Source organism: Accipiter gentilis, chromosome Z (assembly GCF_929443795.1).
Source record: "Accipiter gentilis chromosome Z, bAccGen1.1, whole genome shotgun sequence".
NCBI classification, from domain to species: Eukaryota; Metazoa; Chordata; class Aves; order Accipitriformes; family Accipitridae; genus Astur; species Astur gentilis.
This window is the reverse complement of record NC_064919.1, coordinates 76,114,897-76,130,099: the sequence shown is the minus strand read 5'-3', so window position 1 is coordinate 76,130,099 and position 15,203 is coordinate 76,114,897. Positions and strand designations below refer to the sequence as shown.

Genomic DNA, 15,203 nt, shown 5'->3' with positions numbered 1-15,203 from the left:
CAATTGGGGACTACCCTGCACTGGTCCCAGCCACCTCTGTAACACCACACACCAACGCTCAGCCATTGGGGAGCATGTGGTGCTCGTCAAAACATATTTAAGACGTGGCAGTAAATGCCGTTGTACAAAGCAACACGGCCAGGGCAGCAGGAGGCATGCCACTGCAGTGCTGGTACCACCCCAAGGGCACTATGGATGCCACAACACCCAGTGTACTTCCCCAAAACAACTTTATTATTTTCCTCTCCCTCTTTCTAAAAATTACTGATTTTGATATGACTTTCATAGATGAAAGATGAATACATCTGCCTCTTCATCTGATACCCAGTTAATCCAATCGGGGGTTTTTATGCTAATGCTAGAATAGCTGTGTGTAGAATATACACAGAATACAAACCACCACTGTAGAACTGAACTGTATGTTTACAAAACAGGTTACAGTATATTCTTTATTAAACACTGGATCTGTCAGACCACTCTTATGATACTGAACAACTACTTCTTCAGACTATGATTTTCTTATCCAGTGTAGAGTAGTACCAGGTCTAGGTGGCAAGTATCAGGGGTTCTATGTGCGTCTCATGTAAGGGAACAAATCAAGTCTATTTTGCAGCTGCTTTCTCCATGTGTCTCTGTAAAGCAGTATGAAATACTTCCACAGCAAAGTCGACGTCCTTTTTAGTAATGCACATAGGAGGTTTAATTCTAAATGTCTGAGGAGAAAAAAAAAAAAATCGTTAAACTTGTATGGAAAGAATACAGATTCTAGCAGCCCATCTAGGTCAGCACTCACCTTCTGCTCAAAAAAATCTAACAAAAAATGTGAAAAATAATATTATAGCAGAACAGCAGAGCAGGGACTGAGGCTTCTGATAAATGCACTCTAAAGTGGGGCAATTTTGGACTTCACTGGATCCAACCCACCACTCCACTCTTGTGACAAAGCAACTGCCTCCAAAAGAGACCTGACCAGAGTAGGTCAGGTTTGCAGCTCTGTTATTCCAGACAGAACTAGTATAAAACTTTTGATGGGTTTGTACTAAGAAAGAACAGACATAGGTGTATTTTCCTTTCTGGCAGCTCTGCCACAGGGAAAATTAGTATCTATTAAGAGTGGCAGTCTCTTGCATTGTGTCAGCTGATTTATAGGCTTTTTTTAAGGCTTCTAAGAGAATGCATTATGAAAGAATCACCAAATACTAACTTTCAGTTAGGGTACTATAGTTTGAATGTGTGTTGATCAGGAAGGGGTATATGCACAGTTTAAATTTTTCTGTCATCATATCACAGGACTTCATGCAGCGAGAGTGGAATAATGGTCTTTCCCACCTGCAGCCCCATGTGAAGCTAACACTCACAGATAAACAGCACTCTCATGAGACAGAATCAGATTTTAACTACACTCTGAGGTGAAGCCTGTTACCTGGGTTTCTGGTCTGTGACTTGTGAAAGAACCGATGAGGTAACAGACGCTATGCCCCATTTATTTTAGACATCCTGTGTTTATCACGTACAGAAGCTGCTTCCACTATGTCAGAGGGCTTCACTGACCTGACCAGCCCAGAGGCAACTCTCTACTATTAACTCACATGCTGTGTGATGCAGAGCCCTGGGTACAGCATGGTGCATCTTCAATTGCTGTGGGCTGATGCCCATTCACATGCAATTCTCACTTTTGTGCTGCATTGCTGAACATGCTGTTAACAACTCTCTGGATTTTTTTTATTACCATACAGGTAGAATGTTACCAGCTTTCCAGACTGGAAAGAACTAGCAAAACCAAACTTGTTCTGTACCAACAGGTCAGGTGATAACCTGAACATCAGCAAAGACTTAGCAGGCCTGAATATTGCTGATTTCTTGTAATTTACATAGACTATAGTACATTGCTTTTCTAGGGGAAGTTGTCCCTCTAAAGGAAAACTCCAAGCTTAGAGCTAGCTCAGCATACTTGAAAAGAATCAGATAGCTCCTACCCAATTTATAAAATAAGAAAAATTAAACAGAGAGAGTTCCTAAGAGTATATGTTTTCTAGTTTGTTATTTACTAAACTGAAGTTAATTTAGCTTGAGGGAAACAGGATGTAGTTCATGAGGACAGAAAATAAGCTTTATGTATAACCAGAGGTTCAGTACCTGACTGTAGAGTCCTCCTCTGCCAATTAGAACCCCCATGTCTTTACAGTCCTCCCAGATCTGATTGATTTCTTCAGCTGGAAGAGGGTGGCAACTATCCTAAGGAAAGCAAACATTAAACTTCACTTAGATAATCTAAATTAGTCCTATGAAAAAAATATATATTCCAGTCTGTCCAATAAAGCCCACCCCCATCTCTGGCTGAAAACATTAGCTGTGTAATTTATTTGCTTTCTAAGACCAGTTTATGCAATTAAGGTACACAAGTCACTGCTTACTCAAAGCTTGTGAAATATCTGGAAAGCTGGAACATTCTGGCTTGTTTTTGGCCCGACCAATGTTTTATCACTTCACTAGCTTTTTTTAAATAGGAAATCATCCTATTATTTCAACTGAAATAAGATGTGATAAAACTTTCAGTGGCACTGTAAATTGAAAGGAATAAAGTAAATCACTAACCTTATCTGTCACCATTTCTACTCCAATCATAAGTCCCTTGCCACGGACATCTCCAACAACCTCGAATTTATCCCGTAGTTTAGCCAACTCCAGTAGCATATATGTTCCCACATCCTCACTGTTTTTTTGTAGACCATCTTCTTCAATAGCCTGGTTAAAATGATGTACTGTGACAGTATTGCAGGCAAAGCTTCCCATACAGTCAGTTAATCCCCATTTAGCTTGATGACACACTATGTTTATCTCACTTCCTTGCAGACTATGTTCCTTCACTACTACAGTTCTTAAATTTTTGTTCTTTTACAACCCTCTAGTGGCATCAGAGTACAACTGAACATAATATTTTGATATTGCTGTGGCATTTTTCACATTTTACTTATTATTCCATAAACATAATCCAGTAATTCATGCTCACATGTAGTCAGAACTGAAAAATACTTGACCAGCAGCATTATTTTCAATATCTAACCAGAAATATTGTAATTCTTTGTCAGTATCATGAGAAGAATTTAATTTGACAAAGCATACCTATGTGTACTAGGCAGCTTTTTAGGGAACAACTTGAGTGTTTTAGATACATCAATACCATGCTTTTTAATCACAATCTTTTTTTTTGTTCCTTACTCCACTCTCCTTAATCAAAGTTCTGACATGTAGTCACCTATCAGCACTGACATGCACAACCCATTTTATGAACTTAATATATATGCATTAAAAAAACTCATATGAAAAAACAAAAAAATACAATTACAGAAGTTGAAGTGGCTGTTTCTCCTTTTTTCTTTTCTTCTTTTTTTTCCCTTTTCTTTTAACTCCATTTTATTCTTTCAGACTCTGACAATCTCCTTGGATTTATTTCAGATCCAGGCTCCAAGTTACTTCAGAGCCAAAAAACCCCAAAACATGGGTTCAGACTTTCTTATTTGTAAACTGATTTTTCAAAATCTTTTTATTTATATGATCAACCATCTTATAAAATAGCTTAACCCCCCCCAAACACTCAGGAAAGTAACATGAACAGAAACAGTGTCTGCTGTAATGCAGTGAGATTTAAGGACAAATGGTTTGTACATGATCAAGACAAATTAAATAGCGACCTACTGCCCACTGACTTGATTTTCTGCTGGATAGTAAGTGAAATACATTGGAAATTTCTTGATTGTCTTTTTCATGAGGCTTTGTTTTTTTTTTTAAAAAAAGGGAATTCTGACCTTCCATATTTTTAACTATCTGATTGTTGAGGCTTTTTAGGCATAAGGGAAAAGCTGTGGAGTTAAAAAAAAATTTGTTAAGCATTCGTGACAGAGAATAAATTTGGTTTAGCTAAGGATTTGCATAGTCCTATGAAAGGGGCTTTTGAGAAAGTGCTTTTCTACATTTTTATTAACAAAGTAAAGAACGTAAGGAAGACACAAAAAGATGATTCTGAAAACATAATTAGAGGACTCCTATTCTTGCTACAGGAATGAAAATTTTGCAATGGAATGAAACAGGAATTTTTCCTACACATACGGCACATTGGCCATGTATGCATAATACATGCATAAGTTTGTGCATTTTATACAGTTATTTAAAAAATAGCCCACCTGTAACTTTATAGTAAGAATAAATGTAAACATTTTTCATCTTTTGCTACAAGAAAAACTGTGGAATATATAAATATATATAATGTTCTCCCCTACATCAAGAACTGCAGCTCCAACTACACAGGCCAAAGGGCTTCCTCCAAATGTATTAAAGTGAAGGTTTTGAGCCAAGGAACTTGCAATCTCTAAGAGAAAAAGAACAACATTGATTACTCTTACAGTTGCCTTATGTTTGGTAACAGTACTTACCTGCTTTAACGTAACTGTTAAGTTTGCTGTGCTTCAACCCTGATTCTACTGGATACAACACAATAGGAAGATTTTATTTTTTCCTGCAAGTAGTCTGTGCAAAATATGACTATCTCCCAAAACTATAGTGTCTAGCAGATGCTAAACCCAGACTTTTTTAAAAAGAAGTCACATTTCTAACATATGCTATCAGTTGTCCCCTTAAACTGACACCTACGGATTTTCTTCACTAGATTCAGCCAGCCATTTGTATGAATCATGTAGCTGGCTAGCATGCTGCCTTATATACTTGCAGTACCTTGGTTAGTAAAACAGTGAATTCTGTTAGGATTCCCAGGATCTATTACCAGTTATACCAATACTTGCAAGGTCTTCCCCACTTCGGTTACACAACTAACCCCATTCAAATAAAGCTTTGCACTGGTATAGCACAGTGCTTGGTAAAATGAGTAATGAGAATCCAATTAATTTCTCAAAAGACAGATTGAGACAAAGATTATTAATAAAGCTCGGCTATTTGAACACACACCTCTCCAGTAAGTAATTATTGTATAGTATATTTTCTAATTGCTGTATTTTAAATCTTAGCAAAACAGAACACTTATACCTTTTGTTGTAACAACAGCTGCCATTGGAAAGCCATTACCAATTCCTTTTGCCAAAGTAACAATGTCAGGGACTACATCATGTGTTTGAAATCCCCAGAAATGGCTGCCTGTCCGTCCAAATCCTGTCTGTACCTTTCAAAAGAAAAATTCAGAGAAATCCCCATCACTTTCTCACATTTTACAAAATGGTTTCTTTTTCTTGTCTTTCTGTTGTTACTGATTTGCATTAAACTGCAACTATATCTGGAGTCCAGTTCTATTATGATCCTTATTCAGATGGCTTTGCACAAAATTCTGTTTATTGTAATTGGGTTTTTCTTTCACATATGAAGGAGATACCATGTCACCATGTCTCAGGCATGGTGAGATGCACAAATAAGCTGCAGCTTCCATTTCATAATGGAGAGGAAATGCAGTTGCTTATCACATTTCAAAAGCAACCCCATGATTGCTGATTTCTACTACTGTAATGCTTGAGGTACGTATCACCACCACTTTGAAGTGTTTGCTACTGTTTCAAAATAGCTTTAGCTAAGCAAATTCTATTTATAAAATGTATTTGCAGAGGTACAGCCATCAACTCCCTTCGAGTTTATGTATGCCAACAACACTCATAAGAGGAAGTGTTATTGCGACAAACTTCACATCACAGCTGGCATTTATTAGCTGCCTATTTCTGTAAATTTACTGCTCCCAAAAGGTAGGGATTGAAGTCTGCTACTAACATTACCTGTGTCTAAAATCAGAATACCACATAGCAGAATAAAGGCAGTAAAAACTGGGAGGCTCCTATGCTTGCAGAGATGTGCTGTGTTAAGCTTAAGCTATGAAGTGTATAGCATTGCACTTAGATTATTTCCAGGCTTCCAGTTTGCCTTCACTTGGATTCTTTTAAGATGACTTTCAGAGGTATCCCAAACTCTAGAGCTCTTATGTCCAAAAAGAACTCACTTCATCTGAAATACAAATGCCCCCTCTTTCCCGTACTAGCTGATAAGCTTCCTTTAAGAAACTTCTTGGGTACTGAACAGCGCCGTTAACACCCTGTCAAGACAAAAAAGACAACATCTTCACACAAGGAAACAGGAATTCCACTGTGTGTCTATCCTACAATAAGAAAAAAATACCAGCAGCCCTCAGGTAATAGCAAGACTGTTGTCTCAAGTTTCTGGCTTCAGCAGTGAAACTGCTTCAAAAAGTTCCTGCTCAGGTCACTCATTCCCATTCCACAGGGTGGTTTGCTGTTCCATTAGTTGTGCTGGTATAAACGTTTGTGAAGCCATGCTGTAAACTGGATTGCTGTAAGACAGAGTTGATTAAAGATAAACTGCCAAAACAAGTATCTTGAAAACCTACACAATGAGAAACCCAGAAACTGTGTTTGATGACAAAGTTAACCAGAGAATTCACATTCCTTCTTTGGTTAATTTGTTTAAAACATTGTTTCCTCAATTTCTGTTCACCTTGCAGGTTTTTCTTTGGATCAGAAATTCCACTCTACACCTGGACTGCAATGGCTTCTCAGACTCAAGTATGTGAAGGCATAGAAGAACAGCAAAACCAGAGAACAGCTCCAATCTTCTCTGTGGACACAATTCTCACATTTTTTTATTGCCTTTCCTGTTCCAGAACATATTCTCCATTCTTCCTATTTAAGAACCACACATACAGCAGTTCTGAAACTAGGGTGAAGCACCAAGAGAATGAATCCTGTGGCCATTACTTGCTGGAAATATGCTAAAAATATAGTGGACAACATGGCTGGGAAGAGGTGGAAGGGAAACTGAGTTAAAGTTTACAGAAATAGTAAAGAGAAAAGCAGTACAAAATTTGGAAGAATGTATTAAAAACTAAGCAATAGCATGCATCATACTTGCTATTTAAATGCAGAAAAAAATACGTATATTCAATCATGATTCTCTGTTTAATTTAACTTCATGAGCAAAATTCTAGCTCCACTGAAATCAGTGACAGAAGCTGAAATTTTAACAGTGCATCCATTCTTTCAAATATTTAAGGTGTTCAAGGCATTAAATAATAAGAAGAATAAATAATAAGAATCTACAGAAGTCTATGTTTAGGATGTAGCTAAAGAATATCAGATCTGAGTGTTTCACACTATTTGTGCCATCACAATTGAGAAATGGCAAACTACCTACTTGAATTGGTTCAGCAATAAATCCAGCTATCGTCTTTGGCACCGAGGTATTCAGAGTGTCTTTGAACTGTTCAATGTACTGGTCATTTGCATGACATACACCTGTTTACATGGGAAATAGATTGAAGGGAATTTACTTAAAATGACACAAAACTAGCTTCAAAATATGAAATTACACATCTAGGCAACAAGTATTATCTGACTCCATGTTAAATGTCACCTCTCAAATACACAATAAAAGGCTAAACATTAATGGAGAGAGTCCCTTATTTTCTCTTAAACCGTATATACTCTAAGGAATGCCAGTTCCAAAACAGCAAGGCAAGGCTGTCAGACAATAAGGTATTACACATTATACAAGTCAGCAAGGTGTAGGTTAGAGAAAGTGTTTGTGAATCACCTGCATCAGCAGACGGAATAAGCACACACTTTGTCAGGGGTTAATAAACATCAGCATAAGACATAAGAAATCGTTAGGTTAGTGCAGGTATGAGGATTCTGGAGAATACAGCTGTGTATCAGTCTACACTGAAATAAAGAACAGAGCAATTAGTATAGCTAATGCTTGCATTCACTAGGGAGGGCAAAGCTAAAAAGAAAACATTCTGTTATGTATGCATGTGAATTAAAATACCACAGAATGCCTGTTGAAACAGTGGAAGAAAATTACTATAATAGTTGTTAACAGGAGAGCAGTAGCGGAGCTTTCACACTGTGCTGTGTATGGAATGTTTTGCCCCATATTAGACTTTTTGCCTATCACTGGTCTCAGGTTGTCCTTACTATTCATATTATTCCAAAAGAAAAGCTTGAGAGCTGTCAAAACTTCAGAACCAGCAGAAAACACCAATGAACATTTCCATTCTTCCAGATGTGCTTAAACTGAGTTCCACAGCTCCCAGAGTTGATCATGACAAATGCTGGAAACAAAGGCTGGGATTTTAAGAAGAAATCTGAGAATATGAGGTGTCATTTGCCCAAAATTTTTCTCAGTGAAAAGCAGTGCCTGAGGTTCTCTGCAATGTTTTCTTTGGTTGCCCTTGCAAATCCTAACGAGAGGTCTACCTTTCTTGAGGAGGCAAATACAACTTATTTCCACAGCCCTCTAGTATTCTCTAATCTAAAAGCCAAATACTTTTTGTCATTGACCAACCTTCAGAACAGCTGCATTTTCGAACAGTTTGTACTGGAGAATCTCTACAACGGCTGCCTCCCCATGGACCACGAAAAACATCCGGTAACATTGTCTGTCAAGCATAAGAGAAATAGCTACAGATTTGATGACACCTTTCTAAGAGATGCTTTGATCATACTGAGGGATCACTAATGACAAAAACTAAAGAAAGGCTGTTAGAGTCAAAGGGTATACCTCATTTAAGCAACCTGTCTGAACACCACTTGTGGAATAACACCAAACTTCCCCCTCAAGAAATGGTAAAACAGAGACAGTTTTGGAACCAACAAGTTCAGACTATTCCAGCAATAATCACTCAGTTGATTACTTCCTTTGTTTTGCTCTTTAAGTTAATCAGCAGTTTTGGTTATCTAAGATTAATAGCAACATTTTCAGAGCTGCTGGTAGTACTTCAATAATCTGAAGTATGATAAAAATCTGCAAAACACAGGGAGGTAGGCAGATCTAGTACAGTAATTACAGGCTGGAAATTGGGAACTCCAGCCTTCTAATCCTCACTGCTGATGAAATACCACATGACTTCAGGCAACTCATTTATTGACCCAGTTTGGGAGGCTGCTGTAACAGAGCCTTCCTACAGCCAGTGCTGCGGGTGAGCTATCACCAGTACAGATTGGAGTAGCCAATGCCAGCTTCTAGTAGATAGAGAGTCATTCCCATCTGCTCAAGGGCAGGGAGATAATGTATTGCCATTTATCTCCAATGGATCTCCTTAACAGATATGTCTCCTGTCCTGCTGAAATGAGGGACATCATAGGGTTTTTTCTTCATTCCTGGGGAGGATCTACTTCAGACCAGCTGAAAGCAGCTTTGCACAGGTTTGCCAAAACAAACTTGAGAAAAGGGGTTCCGAGCTTTATTATTTTGCACCTTACACAGACTTACATGCAGGCACTAAGCATGACTAAAGAGCTGTAAATCATGCCCACTTGTGTTATGGCTGTCCCGATTCCAAAGTAGCATAAGTAACTATACAGAGAAGGAAAGGGGACTCCGGCTTGTGTGCTTACACAGGAGGACAGGTACACTGCAGTTTAGTTAGTGACCGTAACACAATTTGAGGATAGAAAATGTGCTAATTGTTGAAATATTCAAACAAAATGTTACGTTACCCAGATTATTAAAAAAAAAAATTAAAAAAATCTCACTGTTGAACAGCCAAAGCCATTGGCGACACCATGTTTATAAAGACCAATAGATGTCAATCCCAGCGTGTAAGGGCTGCCTCCATGGTATGCTCCTCTGTGCAAACAAAAGCAAGCATATGAACACCGCTCATTTCCAAGAAGAGACTGTAGCAAAATTAGTTCTGAGAAGGCATGCTTCTGAGCTACAAATTATTGGGGAAAGTGTGCACTGTTACACTCAAAATAAGAAGATTTCTGCTGCCATTTTTTGCTTTGGTTTTGGAAGAGCCATGACTGCCCATCTGCATTTGTTTCCTAAATTTCAAATGTTTAAAATTGTGACGTGATGTTTGCAAGGAGAAGAGAACAATGATTGGAACCAACAGCAATTCAGACAGTGCCTCACAAAGTTCTGCTGTAGCACCTGAGCCCTACACAGCAAATACCTCTCTTCTTTAAATCTTGGGAACTGCTGCTCTCTCCAACAGATGCTGCCAATCTTTAAACTACATGGTAGTTTGCTGCCAGTTTTATACACAAATCAGAAGTTCATTAATGAGAACATACAAGCAAGGTGGGTACCCAATGTTCTGCTGAACAGAATAACAGAAAAATACAGCTCTTCATAACAAGGCCTTTTATTCTAATATTTGAAGCCACTTTGGAAGCACAGTAAAAAGGACTGCTTACACTGGTGCTTACATAGCACTCACCCCTGCACCACCTTGTCGCTAAGCCAGAAGAGCTGTTTGTGTACCTGTGCAGTGAACTATGGTTCAGGGATCTGGCAGAAAAATACGGCAGCAAAACAAACAAAACAAAAAAAATCCTTCTGCTGGGTTAGCTTTCAGCCAGAGCAGTTCCCTGCTGCACTTCACTGCACTGCTATTCCACCTTTGCATCCCCACAAATGAGGGCACTGCAGGGGTAGAATGAAGGAAGAAAGCAGCAATTGCTGAAGCCTGCTCTGGCCCTGAACGATGGGCCACCAAAGCACACACTGAACACAGAGACTAGACCCTTTTCTAAGTAACAAAAGCAAAAATTGCACGTTGTGTTTTGTATCCAAACTACTCTGAATATACTGTATCAAATCTTCAAATAAAATAATTTCTCTTTGTCAAATAAAATAATTTTATAGCATTCTCCTCAGCAGATCTGGGATTAAAGAGTTCTCTATCATTTCTTGGTTTAGGCATATAGAGACTGGTCACATACACAAATGAGTTTTGTAAAGATCTATCGCCATTACCTGAAAGAGATGATGTCGAAGTTATGAGTATATAGCCTTGCCATGAACATAGCCAAATCATTGGCTTCTGACCCGCTGTTGGTTAGATAAACCACCTAAAGGATAATGCTTAGGATCAGTACAGCACCCAACCACCACCTTCTTGGTCAGCATCAGACCATGTCACTTAGTAACACTATGAGCTATAACCTATCACTACCACAAGGTGACTTCACCGCAGTAAACTCAGTGTTGCCTATACACTATACATGAGAACCAAGACCAAGCAGACCTACTCAGGGAGAGTACAGAAAAATCTTTAACAGCTGAGATCTTTGGGTTTTCCTAAAATGGAACAGTGATTCAAAGAAAAATGAAAGTGTCCGGGTCAAACTAAGTATGACTGACTGAACAGAACTAACCTTCACGCAGGTAAAAAGGGCTGTACAGTGTCCTTGCATGTTAGTTACTAGGAGTGACACACACAGACACAACTGTGGAACAGAAGAGGTAAGCAGAGTATGCTTATTGGGAGCAAACGAGGATTAAGGGGATATCCTGAATACTAGTTCTGAGATTTGAAAACATCTCAAATTCTAGTGTCACTGCTTTTAAAGTTAATTTTCAGAAGTGATTGAGATTCTCCACTTCTTAAACTATGCAGATGGTTTACATTTTATTTTTTTAACTCTCCTTCCATTTTAAAGATTGCAACAGCTTCACACTCTTCTGCTAGCCCAATTTCATTTTATCACCAGTTTATTTTACCTGAAAACAAACCCAGTGTTTTTCTTACTGTTTCTGGGCATATGAAACATGACATTCATGTGGTTTATTTAAATGTCAGTAAAGCTCACTACACAAAGTACTGTCAAATACTTTTCACTGTGAATCCTCATGAGATCAAGCAAATTAAAGCTGGCTATGTATAAGAATGGTTAACATCTTCAATAATTTTTAAGCTGGCAATGCCCCTTCACAGTGACAACTGGAGGATGAGAACAAACAGAACAGGACCTTGGGATATTATGCTTGTCTACATCTGAGTCTAAAGAAAAGGCCTTCAGGATCATCATACTCTCCTTATCTGATAGGCTGTAGTCCCCATACAGGTTTTCTCTCCAAAGATATCATTTATGGCTCTCATTTATGTAATATTTTATATTAAACATTTCTTAAAAAACAGACACCCCCTTCACCTGCCCCTGCTCCTGTCAGAAGCAACGTACCTTAAGTGGATCTGGAAGAAGAGAAGTTAGCTTTTCAGCATACTCCTGGATTGATGGGTGCATGTAGATGTTAGTGGTGTGCCACAGGCGAGCAAGCTGTTTCTGGGTAGCCATAGTTACCTTTCTGCATGTAGCACAAGAAGAGACAACAGGATTCAATTCTACACACATGTGCACTCATACATGCACACATCTACCCATTATTAATTCTGAAAACGCAGACACTGCACCATTTGCCAGATGAATGAACAAGTAGACAAAATTAATGAATTCTTCAAAGTGCAGTGGAAATTGACCTTAGTGTAAGTGATACATGACAATTCAGTGAATCATATTCTGGTTTTAGGCTCACAGTGCCACAGATTAATGAAAAGCAAAGCCAACATAGGTATTTCTTCCTGTATTTTATAGCATAAATCAAATAGTAACATACTTAGGTGTTGGGAAGTGGCTTGCTGAAAAAGGACATGGGCCTGTGGAAAAGTTGTGCGAGCAGAGTTCTGTGTGAAAGAATGTCAGTCTGAGCAACAAGACTAGGCCTTGGCTGAAAATAGCTGGCTTTACTGATACTGGGAGAAAAACAACAGCTGGTCTCGCTGTTATCAGGAGAAAGACAGGGACGGTGTGACCTTGGCATAACTTCACAAGTAACTTTTGAAGAAGTTCCCATGAGAAAGTTACGGAACACGCATAGCTGCAAATCACAAGTGGGTGTGTTTTAGTAATGAATAAACATTAGCAATGTACCAATCATATTAGGACTAGTAGGCAATTATTATATTGCCTACTATATTATAATTAATATATAATGTTAATTATAATATAATTATCGCAAACTGTATAAATATGAGCTATCCATGCAAATAAAGTTGAATCACTTCTATCACTCATATTGGGTCGACTTATGTGCATTCCTCCGCCGCTCCAACACTTACGGGTGACAGTGACCAACACTGACAGTGACAATTCCAGCAAAGAGATCAAGGTATCTTCGTCCTTCATAATCAAACAACCACTGCATATGTCCTTGATGCAACAACAATGGCTTCTTGTAGTACATTCGCAGTGAAGGAGAAATATTTTGTTCACGAATCTTCTGCATACGTTCATATGGATAGGACTGAGTGGAATAAAAAAAAGTCATTATCAATTTATGCTTTCTAAAGATCCAGACCAATGCACCTGTAGTGGATCACATAGATTACACAGCTGTCTACAGCGGTTGTTCACAGAACTAAGAGTTTAACAAATTCTGGCACATAAAGGGTTCTACCTCTACAAACCTCTGAAACAGCTTTTGAAATAAGGCTGCTATTCTGCACTTACCTCCTCCTTGAAGTTTTTCAAATCAACAATGTAGCCGTAAGATATAGAACTGTCACACATATACATCTACAGATTATATCCTGCTTGTAACAGAATTGGTTTTTGCCCAAAAAGCAAACTTTATAATCATATTTAAAGCACTATTTATAGCAGATGAGCCTATTGCTCAAATCCAGTAATGCAGTCCTTCTTAAATTCAGCATAGTATATATGACTTACTTTGTATTTTTCAGGTACAAAATCGCAAGGAGGCATTTTTGCTTGTGTGGAGACAAAGCTTTTCCATTTCTGCTGCCTAAAGGCAACTAAAAAACAGTAAGAGAATTATCAAACACTTATCAAGGTGCACATCAGAAAGTTTCTCAACAAGCTTGTTCAAAGAACACACAAGCTATGGTCAACGCAAGTTTTGGGTTTTTGGGGTTTTTTTTGTCTGAGAAATTTTCTTGGGGGAAAAATATAAATAAGTAACATCTTTGTAAAGGCAAAATATATGTAGATTAAAAAAGGAAAAAGTGCTTCTCTCTTATCTGCTAGAACACGGTTTTCAGTTTCACATGGACTTTTGACAGAAAAGGACTTAACACCCACCCCAACCCCCTCGCCCCCAGCAGTTTCTGATACAAAGTCTTGTCTGGAAGCAGCAAGAGCAGGAATACTCTACAAGGGTGCGAGCCAGGAGCCCGGGGTGACCGCAGCACAGGTGGTGCCCTCAGGGACTAGGGTACAGTCCCAACAGACCTAAACAAGGTGGGCAAAGCAGGGTCCACCAAGAGTGCCCCACGTAAGTGGAAGAGATGAATCAAGTCCAGGGTCCACCCAGAGAGTCCACTCAGGTGGAGCAGCAGCAGATGGGGCCAGAGACAGGGCTGGAGACAAGGCTACAACATAGGTCCAAGGTCCATCCAGGAGACGGGGCCAGAGGCTGGACTGGTGTCAAGGCTATACTCATGGCACAGCTGAGGCAGGGTCTGAAGGCTCAGGGCTGGGCTGAAACAGGGCTCCTGGGCAGCAGGCACAGGCAAGGGCCCTGGATGAGGCTGCCCAGGGCAGACAAGGAGCGCTCAGGGCCCTGACAACTCTCAGTGCCATCTTCCGACCTCTCTCCAAAATCCTAAAAACATCACTGCCCTACCTTTCATTTAAGTGCAAGTGTAATTAAGCAGGTATGAGAAAAAAGCTACCATTAAAATACATTCTCTTTCTGCATCCCTAATATCATATGCTGAGAACTACGCATTCATTTTTAAATGTCTAAGGTTTTAAAGAATTTCTAAAACAGATTAAAATGCTCATGAATGAAGAGTGAAGTTTCCTGTGGATTACATACACTGCCACCTCCCTTACAACCACTTACAGCACTAATGAATTAATCACCTGCAAGAGTCCAGTCTCAAAAACATTAATTAAAAGCCATAAGTTAGACAAGTTCTGCCTTCGGGCCTCTTTCAAGGGGATCCACGGCTACATCGAAAGTGCTGCTTCGCCCCCCGTGTACAAACATGGAGCTGCGATCAAGAATCCCCATGAGAGGGGGCTTTCAGGGAGGTACGCCGACCCCCCGCCAGGCCTCCCCCGTCCCCGTCCCACCCGGCCAGACCAGGCCTGCGGGGGCTTTGGGCTCCGTCCACAACCGCTGCTCCGGCAGACCCCGGCGGAGCGGGCGCCCACCGCGGCAAGAGTCACCTCAGCCCCTGACGGCCCCGCGGAGGGACCGCCCGGCCAACGGCGCCTGCCCCGTCCCGCCGGGAACTCGGACTGCCGCTCCGCCCGGCTCCGGCACGGCCGAGCCGCCTCCCCGTATCGCGCCGGTCCCTTACCGCTGCCGAGTCGGCGGCCACGACCCCACAGCAGCGGCCCTACTCCCCCCGCCATGTCGGCCAGTACCAGGGCAGCGCC

The 15,203-nt window shown here is 40.0% G+C and overlaps 1 protein-coding gene across 1 annotated transcript; it reads right to left on the bottom strand.

Moving 5' to 3' along the window:
- Window positions 1–11: 11 nt before the first annotated feature.
- AGXT2 (alanine--glyoxylate aminotransferase 2) lies at window positions 12–15,203 on the bottom strand. Its single transcript, XM_049796449.1, has 14 exons — window positions 15,125–15,203; window positions 13,524–13,609; window positions 12,914–13,098; window positions 11,979–12,102; window positions 10,771–10,865; window positions 9,540–9,633; window positions 8,350–8,443; window positions 7,198–7,298; window positions 5,990–6,082; window positions 5,038–5,170; window positions 4,278–4,366; window positions 2,596–2,745; window positions 2,137–2,235; window positions 12–713 (listed from the first exon to the last, which is right to left on the bottom strand). Exons 1-14 carry the CDS (start codon window positions 15,177–15,179, stop codon window positions 603–605), a joined length of 1,509 nt encoding a protein of 502 aa, XP_049652406.1. The 5' UTR covers window positions 15,180–15,203; the 3' UTR covers window positions 12–602.

Bases quoted from the DNA above. Each gene is read 5' to 3' on its own strand.
- AGXT2 (XM_049796449.1), bottom strand. From the start codon at position 15,179: ATGGCGGGGGGAGTAGGGCCGCTGCTGTGGGGTCGTGGCCGCCGACTC. The intron at 8,444-9,539 runs GTGAGATTTTTT...TATGCTTGACAG, and splicing joins ATGGCTTTGGCTGTTCAACA to ACAATGTTACCGGATGTTTT. The intron at 2,236-2,595 runs GTTAGTGATTTA...TGCTTTCCTTAG, and splicing joins TAGAAATGGTGACAGATAAG to GATAGTTGCCACCCTCTTCC.